This window comes from Copadichromis virginalis, linkage group LG6, assembly GCF_057382275.1.
Source record: "Copadichromis virginalis isolate Kocher_CV1m ecotype Utaka linkage group LG6, C_Virginalis_male_GT1.1, whole genome shotgun sequence".
NCBI classification, from domain to species: domain Eukaryota; kingdom Metazoa; phylum Chordata; class Actinopteri; order Cichliformes; family Cichlidae; genus Copadichromis; species Copadichromis virginalis.
Window position 1 is genome coordinate 11,264,065 of NC_140623.1, and position 16,822 is coordinate 11,280,886.

General features: G+C 40.6%; 2 protein-coding genes across 2 annotated transcripts in view; one reads left to right on the forward strand and one right to left on the reverse strand.

Annotated features, from left to right (window-relative positions):
• ncf4 (neutrophil cytosolic factor 4) overlaps positions 1-10,253 on the reverse strand; it is a 42,742-nt gene extending 32,489 nt beyond the window's left edge. The window contains exons 1-3 of the mRNA XM_085458614.1: positions 10,027-10,253; positions 9,585-9,669; positions 9,313-9,472 (exon numbers count right to left, since the gene is read on the reverse strand). Of these exons, the coding sequence (XP_085314740.1) occupies positions 9,313-9,472; positions 9,585-9,669; positions 10,027-10,058 (277 nt within the window). The 5' untranslated portion in view covers positions 10,059-10,253. The remainder of the gene's footprint in view (positions 1-9,312; positions 9,473-9,584; positions 9,670-10,026) is intronic.
• The window catches only part of pvalb7 (parvalbumin 7), a 45,417-nt gene that overhangs the window by 16,654 nt on the left and 11,941 nt on the right, over positions 1-16,822 (forward strand). The gene's annotated exons all lie outside the window — the stretch shown is intronic.

Genomic DNA, 16,822 nt, shown 5'->3' on the forward strand with positions numbered 1-16,822 from the left:
ATAAAACCCAGGTAAGTATAATCTAGGTAATTTATATTTACTAGCATAAAAAAGGATTAGGATTCAAAATAAGTCATTTTTATAAACATATACGGTTTATAAATGCTGATTGTGTGACAATGTTTGTGCAAAGTTTCATTCAGATAGGCCAACCGACTGACAAGGTGATAAGGTACACATATGAAGATTATGTGGTAACATTATCTCCTTACTTGCTCGAACTCACAAAGACTGAAAGTGTTTAGATGCACGTGTGTCGCAAGTATAAGTTTTAAGTTCAGGGTTTTTTTATGTTACACAACTTGGTTTAGCATGTTAGCATGCTAGCAATGGTACATTTTTGCAATCACAAAAACACCTTCAAGTTAAGTTAAGCTAATGTATTTGGGAGAAAATGTCCTTAAGTTTCATGGCAATTCATGCAGCCAGAGGAGGTTTGGAAATCTGTAGTTATTGTGTCAGCAGAGCGTCGGTGACTTTTACACACCATAGGCCAGATTTACAAAACAGAGCAAAGTAGTACCAAATAGCGCTCAGCAATGTGATTAGTTCTTCTCACTCTTCTCACTGTTGAGGTCTGGGAAGCGCTTCCGCTCCCTTAAGGCCAAAACAGAGAGAATGAAGAGGAGCTTCTTCCCCCAGGCTATTCGGGGCCTGAACCAGGTGTAGGACTGGACTCTCCCAAACACGTCACTATAAGACTGGACTCTCACACACGTCACCACACGCACCACCACACATTTCCTATAATCCTATAATTCCTATAATTTATAATCCTTATCTTTATAATCTCTTCTGCTATTTGCACATTCTTTACTGTAAATTCCTAAGTTAATTTGTAAATTTTTGTAGTAAATTGTAAATATTGTAAAACTTTTCTTCTGTCATTTAATGGTCGGGCATTGTACAGCTACAAGCATTTCACCCCCATGTCATACTGTGTATGGTTGTGTGTGTGTGACAAATAAAATTTGAATTTGATTTGAATTTCTACAAAAGATGCACTGTTTCTTAAACACAAGAACAGTCAGTTCATTTCATTATCAGGCATGCTTTTATTGGCTTTAAATACCATTGCAATTAGCAGCAAACTGCACGTTGCGGATGTTAGTGAATCCTTTTGTGTATATGATTTAAATATTCTCCTAATTACATTCCGCATTTTAAGAAAGGAACTCCCAGAAATACAAATGTAACAGGGTCAGTTGCACTCTGTTCCCACCTATTACATATAATCTTGTCACTCTGTAAAAACCAGCAGCACTTTTTTGATGCTAAACAGTTTTAAAGTAGCGTGTTAGCAAATTGCTAGTAAAACTCGCTCTGTAACTTTAGGTGACCTGCCGCTTCATTGCCGAGTTGCCGTGATTCCCAAACTCATTCATTTAGCAATAACACTACGTACAGCTGGGCAAATGTTCATGCAGGCAGACTGCATCGCTAGGCGCTTGATTTTATACTTCTTTTATCTGTGGGACTGAAAATACCTTAATTCAACGATTAAGGGTGTAGCCCAACTCATATGTCAATGTGTTAGACAGCTAACACATTTATCCTGTCCTAAACAAGGCAAATACTCCTTACTTTAAAAGATTGTGAAAATAGCATATTACTCTTCCTAATATCACATTACGTCCAGTCAAAAAAATTACGAGGCACAGCACAGACTCCTAACAGTCTAAATCGGGCCCCACCAATTCATCCAAGGCCATCTAACCCTGCTGTTAAATCAAATTTAGCACAGTCTTAATGACCCTCAGCCCTCTCTCTTCACTCAATTTCCCTTGTCTCATTCACTGTGGAGCACGATAACTCACTCAATCACTTGCAGGCACAAGTTCATTCATTTACTCACTCACTGCAGTCACCCATCCACTCACCTAAATGCTCCTTTGACCTTGAATTTATAGCTGTCACGTATGACTCAGAAATCAACATTTAAGATAGAAAAGCATAACATAGCACCAAGCTCACAAGAAAGAAACAAAGAAACGCACACATGATACTGAAACATTATTTACGTCTCCTTAATGAGAATAGCTTTATTTGAAAAGACAGACCTCGATCCTTTTCTGCTGTCTTTTTTTTTTTCTGCCCTCAAAATCATCACCCATCCTCGCCTGTCTCCCTTCACTCTCTCCCCTGTCTTTCTTATTCCCTTCCCATCCTGATGAGATCTGGCACTGCAATTAAACCCATCAGATCTAATATTATCCAACAGACTCCTCAGTGGCAGACGTTAAATCAGAGTTTGTAGAAAAGTAGAACTTTCCCGATATAGCAGCTGGCATTGCGAGATATGGCGGTACATGTTACAACAAATTGTAAAATCGTAAAATCTTTACTATAGAGTCTTTTTTAGTAAAAGCGTTCTTGCTTTTTAATAAGAAATCAAACATATGACTTAAGCAGCTGTAATTTGGTAGGTTGATCATAGTGATTTATAATGATTCATAATGACCTTGACATTAGCTGAGGGAACAGAAAAGCATTCTGAACGATGCCTGAAAAGAAAGAACAAGAAAGAAACCCTTTAAGCAGGACACACAGGAGAATTAAGAAATCAGAGAGTAAGAGCCTGGTTTTAATGGATTGCAAAGGATTTGGCTCTAGTTATAAGACAGCACCTCTAAAATACACAAGATCAGTAAAAGTTTCCACTGGTTCCTAATGTGTAGCTAATGAAGGCTTTTTTCCCCCTAATATTTAAAAGCCAGTAAAGTTAAACTTTAAAAATATTTTTAAATAATAATTTAAATAATAATAATTTTACAAACCAGCTAAAATACTGCAGTAGACACAGCTTATACCCCTTTTAAAGATGGCTTGTGTTGGAGGAAAAAATATATTTTTTTCCTCACATCTTGAGGGGTCAAGCTCAGTAAACTTTTACATGATTTATTTAGATTTGACTGTAGGCTCTACATAGACAGTTTTTTTATGTTCCAGTAAATACTGTAAGTGTAGTTATGGCTCCTTCAGCCCTCTTTTTTTGTCCTGTTAAATAATTGTCTGGGGCATTTGAGTGGTGAATCTGGCCTATAAAGGATATGATGCAGTTTCAGTGATACTTCAGTAGTTTATGGGGACATTTTAGAAACATTAATGGCATGCCCATCAACATGAAATATGCTTTCAGTTTTGTAGTAATCAGCAAAGCTAGCAAAATAACACAAAAATAGCTAAAATGATAATGATGGAAAACACTGCACCCGCTGAACATGAGCATTTTAGCATTGCAACTGAGTATGTTCGCATGCTAGCATGGCAACATTAGCGCTTTGTACATAGCTAAACACAGAATCAAAGAAGAGCTGAAGTGACAGTAGGGGTGTCCAAATTCATGGGCTGCATCCTCCTGAGGACCCATCCTTCGCGGTCCACGTGGGCCGGGTCCTCAGAAGGTCGGGTAGGCTGGAAGTAAACAGCTGTGAAATTGGACAGTCTAGCCTTCAGATTTGCATCACCACTGTCTTGGTGGAGTTTAATAAACTCAGCCGTCTGCTCCTTGCTATCTAAAATATAACAGGACACAGACGTAAATTCTCGACCATCTCACACTTCTGTTTAATCAGTTTTCTGTTTGATGTTTATTCAGCTCAATGAAAACCAAGGAGGAACCCACCCGAGGGAAGTTTTATTTTATCAAATAACTTTAATCTCTGCCAGACTGATTTATTCACAAAAAAAACAAAACACTGAAAAACAGCCAAATAATAACATTTTTAGGTTATCTAAGTAAATGGCCTGTATTTATATAGCGCTTTACTAGTCCCTGAGGACCCCAAAGCGCTTTACATATCCAGTCATCCACACATTCACACACTGGTGATGGCAAGCTACATTGTAGCCACAGCCACCCTGGGGCGCACTGACAGAGGCGAGGCTGCCGGACACTGGCGCCACCAGGCCCTCTGACCACCACCAGTAGGCAACGGGTGAAGTGTCTTGTCCAAGGACACAACGACCGAGACTGTCCAAGCCGGGGCTCGAACCGGCAACCTTCCGATTACAAGGCGAACTCTTGAGCCACGATCGCCCCAAGTGACTTATATATCACGTTTAACCTGAGTAGCAAACGACCGCAGTGATCTGACAATGATTTGCCGGGAGTTTCCCGGCTAGCTATCGAGCTGGTGGGTAACAGACGTCTCCGAAAACGTCGGAGCACTTTTGCAAATATGTGATATCTTGATAAACTGAGCAGATATTTGAAGTTTACACATGTTTTTATGTTAAAAGTGTATTTTGGGACCCAGAAAGAGTAATAAGAGTAATATTAAAACTTAGTAGCGGCCGCCATTGTTGAAAACCGGAATTGGCTGGGCTGCGCTAAGAATTCTGGGATATGGTGGGCCACGAAGGATACACCTGACCCATCCTTCAAATTTGCGGAAAAGGAGGATGCATTTGTCGGCTGAATTCAGAGGAGTCTACGAATTTGGACAGCCTTCGTCACGTCGCTGTGACGTAATCAGCCTACAAATGCGGCCTCAGGAGGATGCAGCCCATGAATTTGGACACCCCCACTATGTCTCAACCTGAGGCAAATGGTCACCAAAGTGTATTTGATCAACTTTTTCCCCTGACTTTAATTTACTGTAGTGTCCCACTTCAATACCAACAACATCCAACCACCATGTACGGTATTAAGTTTGGGTTGTTGTTTTTGTTAAGTGCCAATAACCAGCTGTCCAGTACCCATCTCAACTTGTGTTTCCCTACATGCAGACTTTTTAGTTTTTGTGCAAGTCCTCAATGGCTCACTTTTATAAGCTAGTTTAAATGCATTTTTACTTTAGTTTTGTATTTTAAATTGAATCAAATGAAAACTGCAACTATAATGTGACTAGTAGTTCTAATGATGAGACAGAGCCATTTTGCCAAGTAAATATAATGTTTAATAATGACAATGACAAGTTAATAACCAAGCTAAAGCCTGTGAATCCACAGAAATAAATCTGTAATCTATTTGTAATCTACACACAAAACAATCACCTCTGTCTGTCCTCATCCTTCTTAAATCAATGCTCCGAGCCACCCATTCAAAGCCCTCAGGCTTTTATTGGTGCACATGTTGGTTTCCAGCCACTGATAATCAATACAGACACTGACGCCGCCTCCCAGACAGACAGACTTATGGGGAAACAATGAGCTGAATAAAGCCAAAGCCACAGAGCAGATGAGGACAGACACAGCCACACAGCAGCACAAACAGTGACTGAGGCCTGAATATACTTTGGCTTTCACATTACAATATTTTATCTCAAGTCTCTGTGCTTTTGATTATTTTATCCTACATCCATCATCAAGGTGAATAGCAGTGCAGAGTGTGATTGCTTTGGCATGTTTGGCTGTCTCTTAGCAGGACTACAGAAAAACTACCGAGCCAGCTTTTCAATGAAATTTGTTAGGTGGGATTGGAAAGAAGAACCTATTAATTCTAATTTTGGTCTCTTAAAGATCTCGGAGACAATTTGAAATTACATCTGCTGGGCTGCAGTGCCCATGTCAGCTAGTCTTTTGATTGTTCGGTATGCTTTCATCTGATCAAATTCTCCGTGAAGCGCAACATTTATAACCTTTCTGGACTAATCCATTAATATTGGCAATTTTGGAAGACTACTTGTTCAAAATGGGTGTTTTAACATTAGCAAAGAATCACCAGATCTCCTGTAACGGGCCTTGATGCATGCTCAATCATCTAAGTAAGTAAATCCCAAAAGTGGGAGAAACGTTTCGTCGCTCATCCAAGTGACTTCTTCAGTCACGAAGGATGAGTGACGAAACGTGACGAAACGTCTCTCAATGAACATTGGGCTGTGAGATCAAGGAACTGATCTCACAGCCCAATGTTCATTCAGTGGGCTAGTTCCAGTCATTGGTTGGGGAAACCTGCAGTCAGCTGATACGGAGGAAGTCACTTGGATGAGTGATGAAACACTCCTCCCACTGAAAACCCTACATCCAGATAAACAGATCAACCTTTTGGGACTACTGTAACGAGGTTAGCTAGGTCTAACTAAATGTTTTTGTTGACTAAATGTTAACTTGGAGCTGGCAGCAGTGTAACTGACACTATGCTAAAGAATCTGTGTTGCTGCATTTTGGACCAAAGAGTCAAATGTAAACTTGGCAGCTAACAGATATCATCCAAAAATGGCAGGCTTACTTGGTGTTAGAATGATCAAACAGTGCTTGTGATAAAGGCTTGAGGCCCTGGATTCCAGCCACAGCTACAGCCTGCTCCAGCGCCTGCCAGCAGCAGCAGCTACATGAGTTGGAGGCAATGGGTGTGCTCTCATGTAAAGAAAAAATTACACCACAGTGGGAACTCTGAAGCCTGTTAGCTTACTGCTCAATAATTCTTGTGTTCGGACCACTAGATGATGTATTTACGGAATTATATGAATATGGGCAGGTGAACGCTAGAGTAGGAATTTAATTAACCAATCTTTTACATTATTTTTTAACAAATGACTATCAGACTGTTGGGTTTTAGTAGAGATCTGAGTGCCCTGCTAGTATAACCCTGTCTTTTCATCAATGCTGTCAAAATTGATCAAATTAAAACCTTCATTAACTACTGTATATTAAAAACTAGGTGGGTTAGAAACGGGATTCACATACCTCCGTCTTCTCTGCCTGTCAGTGAGCTCTAAAAAGCACTTCAGTAGTTGACTCATTATCACACTTACCAACTTTTCCTAATTTAAATTTTTTGTTTCATTGTGGCCAGTACAGGCATTTCATCCAGAGCTTAATCTTCTTCGACAGCAGCTCATTTGCAGTGGAAAGTGACTTTTCTTCCAGATTGTTAACTCATTCACTGCCATTGACGTCTATAGACGTCAATTGAAAAACTTACGTTGACTGCCATTGACGTCTATAGACGTCAATTACGTTTCCAATGGGAGGGGCTAGAATACAACCTCGGGCAGCTTGTCAGTGAACATCAGACTGCTTGAAATGTATTTTTCACAAAAAGCTCGTTTTCTCCCTTTTTGTGGTCAAAACAGGCATTTTTGGTGGAACCCACCTCTCTTCTACAGCTGATTACTAAAGAATGGAAAATGGTAGAAACAAGCTTTTTTTTTTGGATGGAAGAAGAGAGTCTGTTCTTCATTTTGGTAGGTTCAGCGTTTATATGATCATAACACACAGTTTTCTGTGGCTCTTCAAAAATGAGTAAAAATGCTCAAAAACCCTGGCAGTGAATGAGTTAACTGTCTAGATGCACTCTGTTGGTTGAACTTCTTTCTTATTTCTACTTATATGATTCAGCCTCCCTTCAAAAGTAAAGTTCTGTTCACAGACACTTAAGTACCCAGCAAGAAGCGACTCAATATAAAACTCTAGGCATAAGGTATGGATGTTTCAAAATACTTTTACAGTTGTAGTCTTTATAAGGTCTCTTTTAAGATAGTAGTTTTCATTTTGACAGCATTTAAGAAGTGAAGTAACAGTGATAATACTCCAGTTAAGTGAAGCCATGATAGGAGTTTTCAAGAACTTCAGTGATAACATAAGAAATGCACCATCTTAGCCATCATAGCAAAGAGCCCATTAACCTTGAGTACAAACTAGCATGTATAGTTTAAGCACAAGCTAGCAGAATGTTTGGCTGTACTTTTAATTTCAGTAATGGTAGGGATGCAATGCTTGTTTAAAATGGCTGTTTTAAAGTCACCAAATCATGATGAAATCAGTCAAGTCAGTATATTCCATCAGTAAGAAAAACCTCAGTATCAACCTGCAGCTAACTAGCATGCTAAAGTGAGTCGATGTCCTGCTCTGCTGAGTTTAGATTTGTTCCCGACACAGATAATCCAGGGACAAAAGTGGTCACGATGGAGCAATTGTATCCCCCAGCTGGTGCTTCAGCATACAAGTCACTGATTACTACAAAAAGGGTGCTTGGGTTTCTCTGCTCCGTCGGCTGCTACATACCTGAAGCCCCTGGAAATGGATGAATGAATAAATCAGCCTCTTCTTACTGCCTCTCAAAATCTTCCCCTTCAATTTTGCTCTTCTTTCCCTTCTCTATTCAAGTTAGTCTCTGTATTTTGCCCGTGGCATTCATCTGCCCTTCTTTCCATATGCTCTTTCCTGACTAATCTGAATGTCAATCGTTGTGGATTAAAGGAATTACTGTCCTCTGATGTATGGTTTGGTTTAAACTGACCTTGTAGGGGCACCATGATACCTGCTGGCTTGTAATGCTGGATTTTTGACATTTAGCCACATAACATGACAGTAAATGCTTCAAGTGTGTCTAAAGATTCGAGCGCGAATAAAAGAAAATGCACAATAAAGTTCACTGGGTTTGGTAGAATATAAACTTCATTCTAAACCCATTTTACTTCAGCTGAGCAAAAGTAGATCTCAATCTTCTTTCTGCGGATGTCTCGGTGGAGAAAGAGGATTGTAAATGCAGCATTTGGAGCACTCATGCTTCACATTATTATGCAGCAATGGGTGCCTAAAGTGTGCTATAACTAAGCTCTTGTGGCTTAAATAGAATCGGATTTGAATAGAAGTGAGCTCCCACCAAACTTAATCAAATCTTTAAGGGACGCAACAGTTTTTATTCTTTATAATATCAATATTAATTCACTAAAGGCATCCAATTATGTCTCAATCTCCCCCTGAATACATGAGAAAAACAAAATCAAAACAACAAAATGTAAGCACAGCAACAAACACAGCAGCCGTATGCATTTAGTAAAGAGTATTCAGAGGGGTTTCAGTTCTTCCAGAGACAGAGAGGAAATTCAGTCAGGTGTCTCTGTGAACCTGCTCTCCTATGCATGGAGGAGAATAAGCATGCAAGCATGTAAGGTTATGGAGCGACAATACAGGAAGGATCCAGTAGGAGTTCCCTTTGTGTAACTTTGACACAGCTAAACTGTGAAACTAACCATTACAGTAGATACCATTTTCCCACACTCATTACAATATTTCACACTAGACCAAACTATTGTTTGACTTTTAGGGAACATATTCAAATTCAGTCTGTTTGCCTTGAGTTAGTGAACCCACCAGCTCTTATGTGGGCCATTTCTGCCATGGTGGAAATCACAGCACATACCATGCAATTCAGAAAAGCAATTTAGCAAGACTGAAAATCAGAAGCTGTGACTGTTGACATAGTCCGAGTACGAGGCATGCCTGAAAAGATTTAGATAAGCTTCAGAGGGCATAACAACCAATCTGCCAGCAGCCGGACACTAACAAGCGCATATTTGAGCGACATGAAATCTTGCACCGTGCATGCCACTGACGATCAACAGTGCACACCCACACACACACCTGGAAGAGGAGGCAAGATGCAGGTGTTTGGGCCCAGTTTGGCCAGGTTTTCTGAAGAGTACCTGGCCTCGAGGATCTGGTGGAGGTTGAAAAATTCCCGGTACCTCCTGTAGATTAGGTACTTACTCTCTCCTTTAGTCTTCACCTCAATCACGAACCTCTGAGAGAGAAACGGAGGCATGAATGAAAGAGAAAAAGAAACAGCTGAGCCTGGTATTCTGAGCCAGTCTCAGTGAAAAACATCTCAGCCCTTTAGTTTTTTTAATGCTTACAAAGTAGTCGATGAAGCCTTTAATCTCCTCGATATCAGCAATGGTGGCGCTGATTGGGATGTTGAGAGGGAGCTGATCAAAGTCACTAAAGCAACAAGACCAGATCATTTAAGACAAAAATGACACAAAGAAAAACTTACACACACACACACACACACACACACACACACACACACACACACACACACACACACACACACACACACACAAGCAAACAAAGAAAAACATAATCTACAATTAAAAAGGTTTTGTTTTTAACATGATGACAGCTGTATGAGTAAAACAACCATAAAACATGCTGATCTTGATTTAGTTTGGTCTTTTTAGATCAAATTAGATATGTTACAATTATTCACCAGCGATCAGAAATGAACTTCGCAGCCAGTCTGTGCGCAAAACATCGGCTCACCGACTCTAACCTGTCACCTGTAGACAGACTCACCTTTGGTCGCGTAACTGCTGCGGCAGAGACATGATGATGAACGCAGAAGAAACTTTAAAGCTGCTAGTGAACAAAGCACTTTTCACACACACCACAGGCTGACTGACTTTCAAACTGACAAGCGCAATAGTGCGGAGAAAAGCAACAGGAAGCGAAAGTTCCTTAAAAAAAAGATCAGCAGACGGGTGCGCGCGTTTGGCCACACAGATGTGTGGGGAAGTCTCACTGCACACATACAGATAACACGCACAGGCGTCATCAGCTGACAATCCATGTGGTAAAAGCGTAAATTTCACTGGAAACAAAAACGCATAAGGATAAAAACTCAAACACTCAAGCAGAAAATAACCGTATGCGGACTTAGATGCGACTTAGTGAGCGTTTAGATATCTGTGGTGTACAGCCTTTCGTACTGGATTTTTCGGTCCTTCAGAGCCATCGTAAATGTGCTCCATCTGTTTGTGCCTGTGTTTACACACTTTACAAGTAAGTACTCCATGAACCCAGCATGTGTGACACACTTCACGCTTCTTTGCACTGGCAAGGCATCGCGCACGTTGCGAGAGCTGATCTCGGTTTCTTTTTCACTTTCTTTCTTTTTCAATATAAGTTGTAAATTGGAAGCAGAATTATTAATCAGCAGGTTTCGAATTTCTATAGTTTCTGAATGTGCGCCAGGGGCGATTCTAGGATCCAATCCCTGGGGGGGGGGGGGGTATAAACAGTATATAGTGCAATATACTGTTTGCAAATGTTTTTTGCTTCGTGGCTCAAACCTCAAGAAAACGGTTTTTCTTTCAAAACCGCCAAGGATAAGGTGGAGGTTAAGGACAACGACTAAAATGACAAAGGACATCAGATCCTTGGCTGGCAGCTGGCAATGCGTCGGCGCTCCCAAATTATGTTTTTGATGCTATGTAATGTGTGTGTGTGTGCGTGTGTGTGTGTGTGCACTGTAACATCCTGGAGGCAGTTGAAGCTTTCTTGATGTTGTGACGTTACAATGCTCAGAAAATCATACTAAAATGCAATATGCTTGCTACTAGCTGAACGAATTTTGTGTCCTTGAGCACCCCTCAAAAGACTCTCACCAGTAACATGCACTGAATAATATACATTATACATATGTTATGTATATATATTTTCAGCTATAAATAAATTTCATTTTGTGTGTGTGTGTTTGAGTTTTAAGGTGCCGCTCCCCTTCTGTAAACCAGTTTCGGTGGCAGATTTTAAAATAGAACTGTGTGGTTTACATGAAGCACTGGGACTCCCCAAGCATTTCTCAGGATTTTGTCCCTTTCATGGTTTATTTTTGAAACACTTCCTCAGAGTATATGTACAACCAGCCACATCCACCACCAGGAAGTTAAAATTACAATAAATAACTTGAACTGATTAGCAAGATTCCTGTGACCAAGTAAGAGGCCTCTTCAGTAGTGATAGCCTTGTTGGACACACTGCACCGCATCTGTGCAAACTAAATAGGTCCGATTTCCGCTGCCATCCTGTATGTCTATAGTTAACTGCAAATGTTGACCACTGAATACAATTTTCAGTTGTGTTTAACCATGAAACATCGAGTAAACTTATTTTTGACCTAATATAATGGATAAAGGATTTGTTTACAAATATTCCTGTAGTTCAACACTCTTTAAATCAGTGTTGAAATAGAAATAAACAGCACACATCTCTATATAACCTAAGCTGAATAAGACATCTGAAAACGTGTGAATGTACTCTGATACTCAGTGAACATGCCATAAGTTTACCTGCCCTGTCAGGTCTGCTCCACCAGACCTTTGCATCTGCTATATCTCAGTTTAAGCCCAGAGTCACAGTTAAGTACAAGTGATCAATAATCATTGAACTGCCAGCATGTTTAACTGTAACCACACATATTATTTTCTCTGTTATTTAAAATAAAAAAAAACAGGAAGTTTTGAGGCAAAGGCCAAACATGGGTTAACATTTAATACCCGAGGTACACAGAAGGCAGATTACAGGGTACACAGATGGTCTCCGAGCAGGACCCCTCTCACTTTTGTCATTTAGCTCAGAATAATATAATACCTGCAGTACAGAGGCACAAGGAGGAAATTACAACTGCCAATGGTGTCAGTGTGTATTAGATGGCATTTTTATGCTTGATGGTTCTGTAGAACAATCTGTAAACCCAGCACTGCCATATTATAACTCCATAAAGCTGTCATAATGTGGTAATTAGCTATTTTCAAATGGAACAGACTCAATAAAGCTGAATATCCATTCTCATTTTACCTCGGAGAGAAATATCTGGCTCTTTAGCTACTAAAAGAACTACATCATAATGGCGTCTCACAGATATGCAGAAGATATCTTTAGATGTGCGATGATCTCACTTCCAACTTGTCATCATTATTATTATTATACAAATGCAAGTAAAGGACTTTTTTAAGATAATGTGTTGAAAGAAGGCACAATCTTTTCTTAAACCTAGCCAGTGAATCCAAAGTTTAAAAAAGCAAGTGAAAATAAAACTACGTAATGACTGAAAACGTGAAATAAAAACCTGAGAAATCTCCATCCATCCAACCATTTATTCATTTTCTTCTGCCGCTTCAGTTCAGGGTGCCGGAAAGGAGAGCTGGCTGCTGTCAGAGGACGAGAGGTGGGATAAACCCTGAGCAGGTCGTCAGTCTATCAACGAGCTAACACAGAGAGACGGGCAACCATTCATGCTCACATGCACACTTCATTTATACTCCAACAGGTTAACCAGGGATGTTGGACTGTAGGAGAAAGCTGAAGTAGCATGTCTCTGTGTTTCATCAATTACTGTTGTAACCATTGCATTATGGCGTCAAAACAAAAGGAGAAAAACCAAAACAACGACCTGAAAAATGCCAAATTCCTCCAACTTTTCTCAGAGCAGCACCTTTCTAATAACAGTGTCATTTATCCGGCCTTTCATACTGTGTAAAACCCTGATACAGGGAACTTTGATTTTTGAGAGACACGGTTTAAATTTAACTGACATAAATTAGACAGAAAAAAAAGAAAAATTGAAAAATCTTTAAGTGACGTGCATGACTGGTCATTTTTGCTGACCGCATTTTGCGATCAGATAATAAATTAGGATGTCAAACAGAGATCTTTACATGTACAGTAAAGTGTTTTAACTGAGAACAAATGCCTACCAGAATGAGCTATTTACAGTAATAACGACTGCATGTGTACACTGTGCATGTGTACACGGTGCATGTGTACAAAGCCTCTTACAAAGGCTCTTATTGGCTTTTGACTGAGAAGCATAATGGTGAGATCAGAACAGTTCTTGAAGGCGTGTTCAGGACAAGCTTTCTCCACCACCTATTTAGTCAGTTTTTCTCTCACATCTTATCTCATGCACACACACTTTGACACTAGCCTGCCTTCATTCAGCGCTCACCTGTCGGGTGTCTCTCGTTACTGACATTCATAAGTTAATAAAGGCAGCAGCTAGTGACGCTGACATTCCAATGAAGGGACATAATTGTGCAATAAAATGTTTTGAACAGTTCAAACATTAAATATGGGGTTATTAAAGCTTCAAACACTAGATGTCAGTGCAGTTGTTAATGTGTGGGAGTTGGATAGAAACAAAAAACGAACTGATTTACCGTCCAGTATAAAATGGTTTTCTAAGTGCTCAAGATGCCACGAAAGTTATTGACTAACTGATGACTTTCACATACTCGTTACTTTTTTTTACAGTTATATCCAAGCTCAGCACTTGTTTATAGCTGGACAGCTGCACACAAAGAAACAACATCTGCTTTAAGCCAGCACAGTGAATCACAAGAATTGTAACTACACCTAAATCAGCAGATTAGTGGCAAATCTACATGCTCAGATTGACAAGAGATTGGAGCAGTTGCAGTCATGTGATTCAGTTACACTCAGTGTGCAAACAGCAAAATACTCAACTACAAGAAAGAACAATCGGGAGAGTGAGAGAAAATGGAAAAAAATGATGATTTGTTCAAGAAATTGAGTGTAATACAGTGACCTTGCGTGCATGAGAGAAAAAGATGGTGCACAGATGGATGTGTGTGTGCATGTGTGTGTGTGTGTTGACTCCATATCTATTTTCACGCAGCCCGAGATGGATCCTTTGAAACGCTGCTCGTATAACACACCACCGCCAGCCATGAATTGCAGAAGCATTTTTCAAGGGTGTATTTATCTTCAAGGTCAGGCCAGCTGCTGGAGTCTGTTCTGCGCATTTGAGTGTACGTGTGTCCGGGTGAATTTGCTGTTGGGAATGCGTATACATGTCAGTGGAGGAGTTTCCCTATGTGTTTGTGCGCTTGTAAAAGAGGGTACTGTAACAGTGTTTGTATATAGTTTATTGCATGCTGGCCTTGGACTATATCTTTGAAACACAAGCACGCTGTAAAAAAGTGTTGATGAAATCTAATAAGCCATTAAGTTGACAGGTACCAGTGCACACGTATACACACAGAGAAACAGAAGAAGGGGGACTGACAGAAAGTCTCAGCACCCAGATTGTGTTTGACATGTCGGCAGCTTGTTGCCATGGTAACATCATTAGGAAAGCAGAAAGAGGAAGAGGTGAAGCTGGGCAGTAACCTAAATGCTGAGTCTTTGTTTTGTGTGATGAAAACTCTGAGCCGAAATCTAAAATCTACCTCTGGAATGCCACACAGCACGATGGTGGCACGCTATAAACCTCAGATGATTTGTTGGGAAAATACCAGTGCACCAGCAATTTCTCAAATACTCAGACAACAACCACACCAAGTTTCAAATCACTCAAATCACCTTTCTTCCCCATTCTGATGCTAGGTGTACATTCTAAATATTGGATATCCACACCACCATCAGCAACACTGAAACCACCTTCCTAATAATCTGCAGATTTCCACCACGTTGTCAGAACAGACCTGTCGGTGCATGAACACAAGATCTCTGGTGGCACCAGTATGTAGACCAGTGCAGCCTCAGTGGAGCAGGCTTGTGTATGCTTATGTATGTTGCTCATGTTGTATGACTTGACTTCAGTCAAGACGACATCATAGGCTCATGTTTGTTTTGTGTTTCTGAGGCAGCTCTGAGCAGGTTCTGCGACATTGCAGGGGTCATTGTCTGCTCGGGGAGGCTGCTGCTGTTGGTGAGTGCTGGTGCCACAGGGAGTGCAAATGGTCTGCAGAAGCTGGAAAAGAAGGCGACTGGACTTCTCTAAGTTTCATGAAGATGTTTTACCGCTCATCCAAGAGGCTTCTTCAGATTTAAAACCTAAAGGTGGAGAGTCCCAGGTATTTAAACCCTAGAGGGGGTTGTCCCTAACCGCCTAGTTCCTTAAATTAACATGACCTGGATGACTGAGAACTGACACAGACACAGGCTCTGCAGTGATGTTAGGTGGGTGGTGTGAACGCAATGTCTGCATGAATGCCAGGATCAAAGTTTTCTCAGTGGTGCACTGCATGATAACAGGATGATCAATGTCTTTCACTTCAGATCGAATTTAATGGCCACTTGTTAACACTTGTTTTGAATAACGTAAAATGACGCATATTTGTAATTACTGTACTCAGCTAATGTCAGATTAGTAAGACACACAGTTTTCAGCAACAGTAAGTATTAAAAAAAGGAGATGTGAGGATTAGGTTTAGCTCTTTTTTAGAGTTCCAGTGTTGTAATTATAGACACAAAGCTAGTCACCCACCGTCCCTAAACATAGCACGTAATAAGCAATGAGCATGACTAACTGGAATCTTTCAGATAATGGAAAAATTTGGTTTCTCATTATTTAACAGGTTGGCTGAGTAACAGGCTAACCTCCCAAGAACTTGGTGCATTCCTTTAAAAACTCACCATCTCCCACACACTCCCACACACGCCGGCCCTAATATTAGAACTAAATATACCACAAACACCGGTGCCTGTGGTGCACATTTGGAAAACTGCGGGCCTTCCTTCTCCCACTCTACTGTGCATTTTGGCCTGAGCTGAACTGACAAGGTTTCGAGCATCGCTGCAGTCAAGCGCAAACAAGTGGACACGAAGATCTGCAAACCTCACAGGTCAAAAATGAGTCAGTTTCCATGTCAAGTTTTATATATTTGAGACGGAGTCTGAGAAATCTGCTTGAGCTTGAAGCAGTTTACATCACATTAAAAGCAGTTTCATATAATCAATGTTATCGACCTGATGGACACTCAGCCGGTGAAGCAGATAAGCTGTGATACCGTTATCTATACCCCAAGAGTTGCTATTCACTGGCTGGGCCCACATCCTCATTTTAGGTTTGACAGCGTTTTAGTAAGTAAAGGGGAATGCTTGGACATGAAATGAGCTGCGGTTTGGGGAGGGCCTCGAAGGCGACTGGCGACGACTCCCGGGCCTGGCAGATCCCCATGAACTAAATAGAAGTGAAGACGTTAAAGAACAGAAAAGGGGAGGGAGGGTGGAGAACTGGGGGAACCTATAAAGATGAGAACCGGAAGGAGCGTGTTTGGAGGCGTGGTCCTGCTCCTGAAATTCCAATACTTAATCTCACGGAGGAACACTAACATTAACTAAACATTAGAGTTTTGCTCCTCTCAAGAAAATGTATTACAGTGCAGTACTAACCAACTCCTGGCAAAATCGATTGTTCAGTAAGTTCATTGGTTAGTATTCATATTCTTGTGAAAGCAGTGTAGCAGTTCACTAAAACTACTGGTGCTGCTTAATGAGAGTGATGTAGAGCAGAGAAGAAACAGATTCAATGGTGCTCTGTTCTGCTGAGAGGAACTGCAGAGTCAGG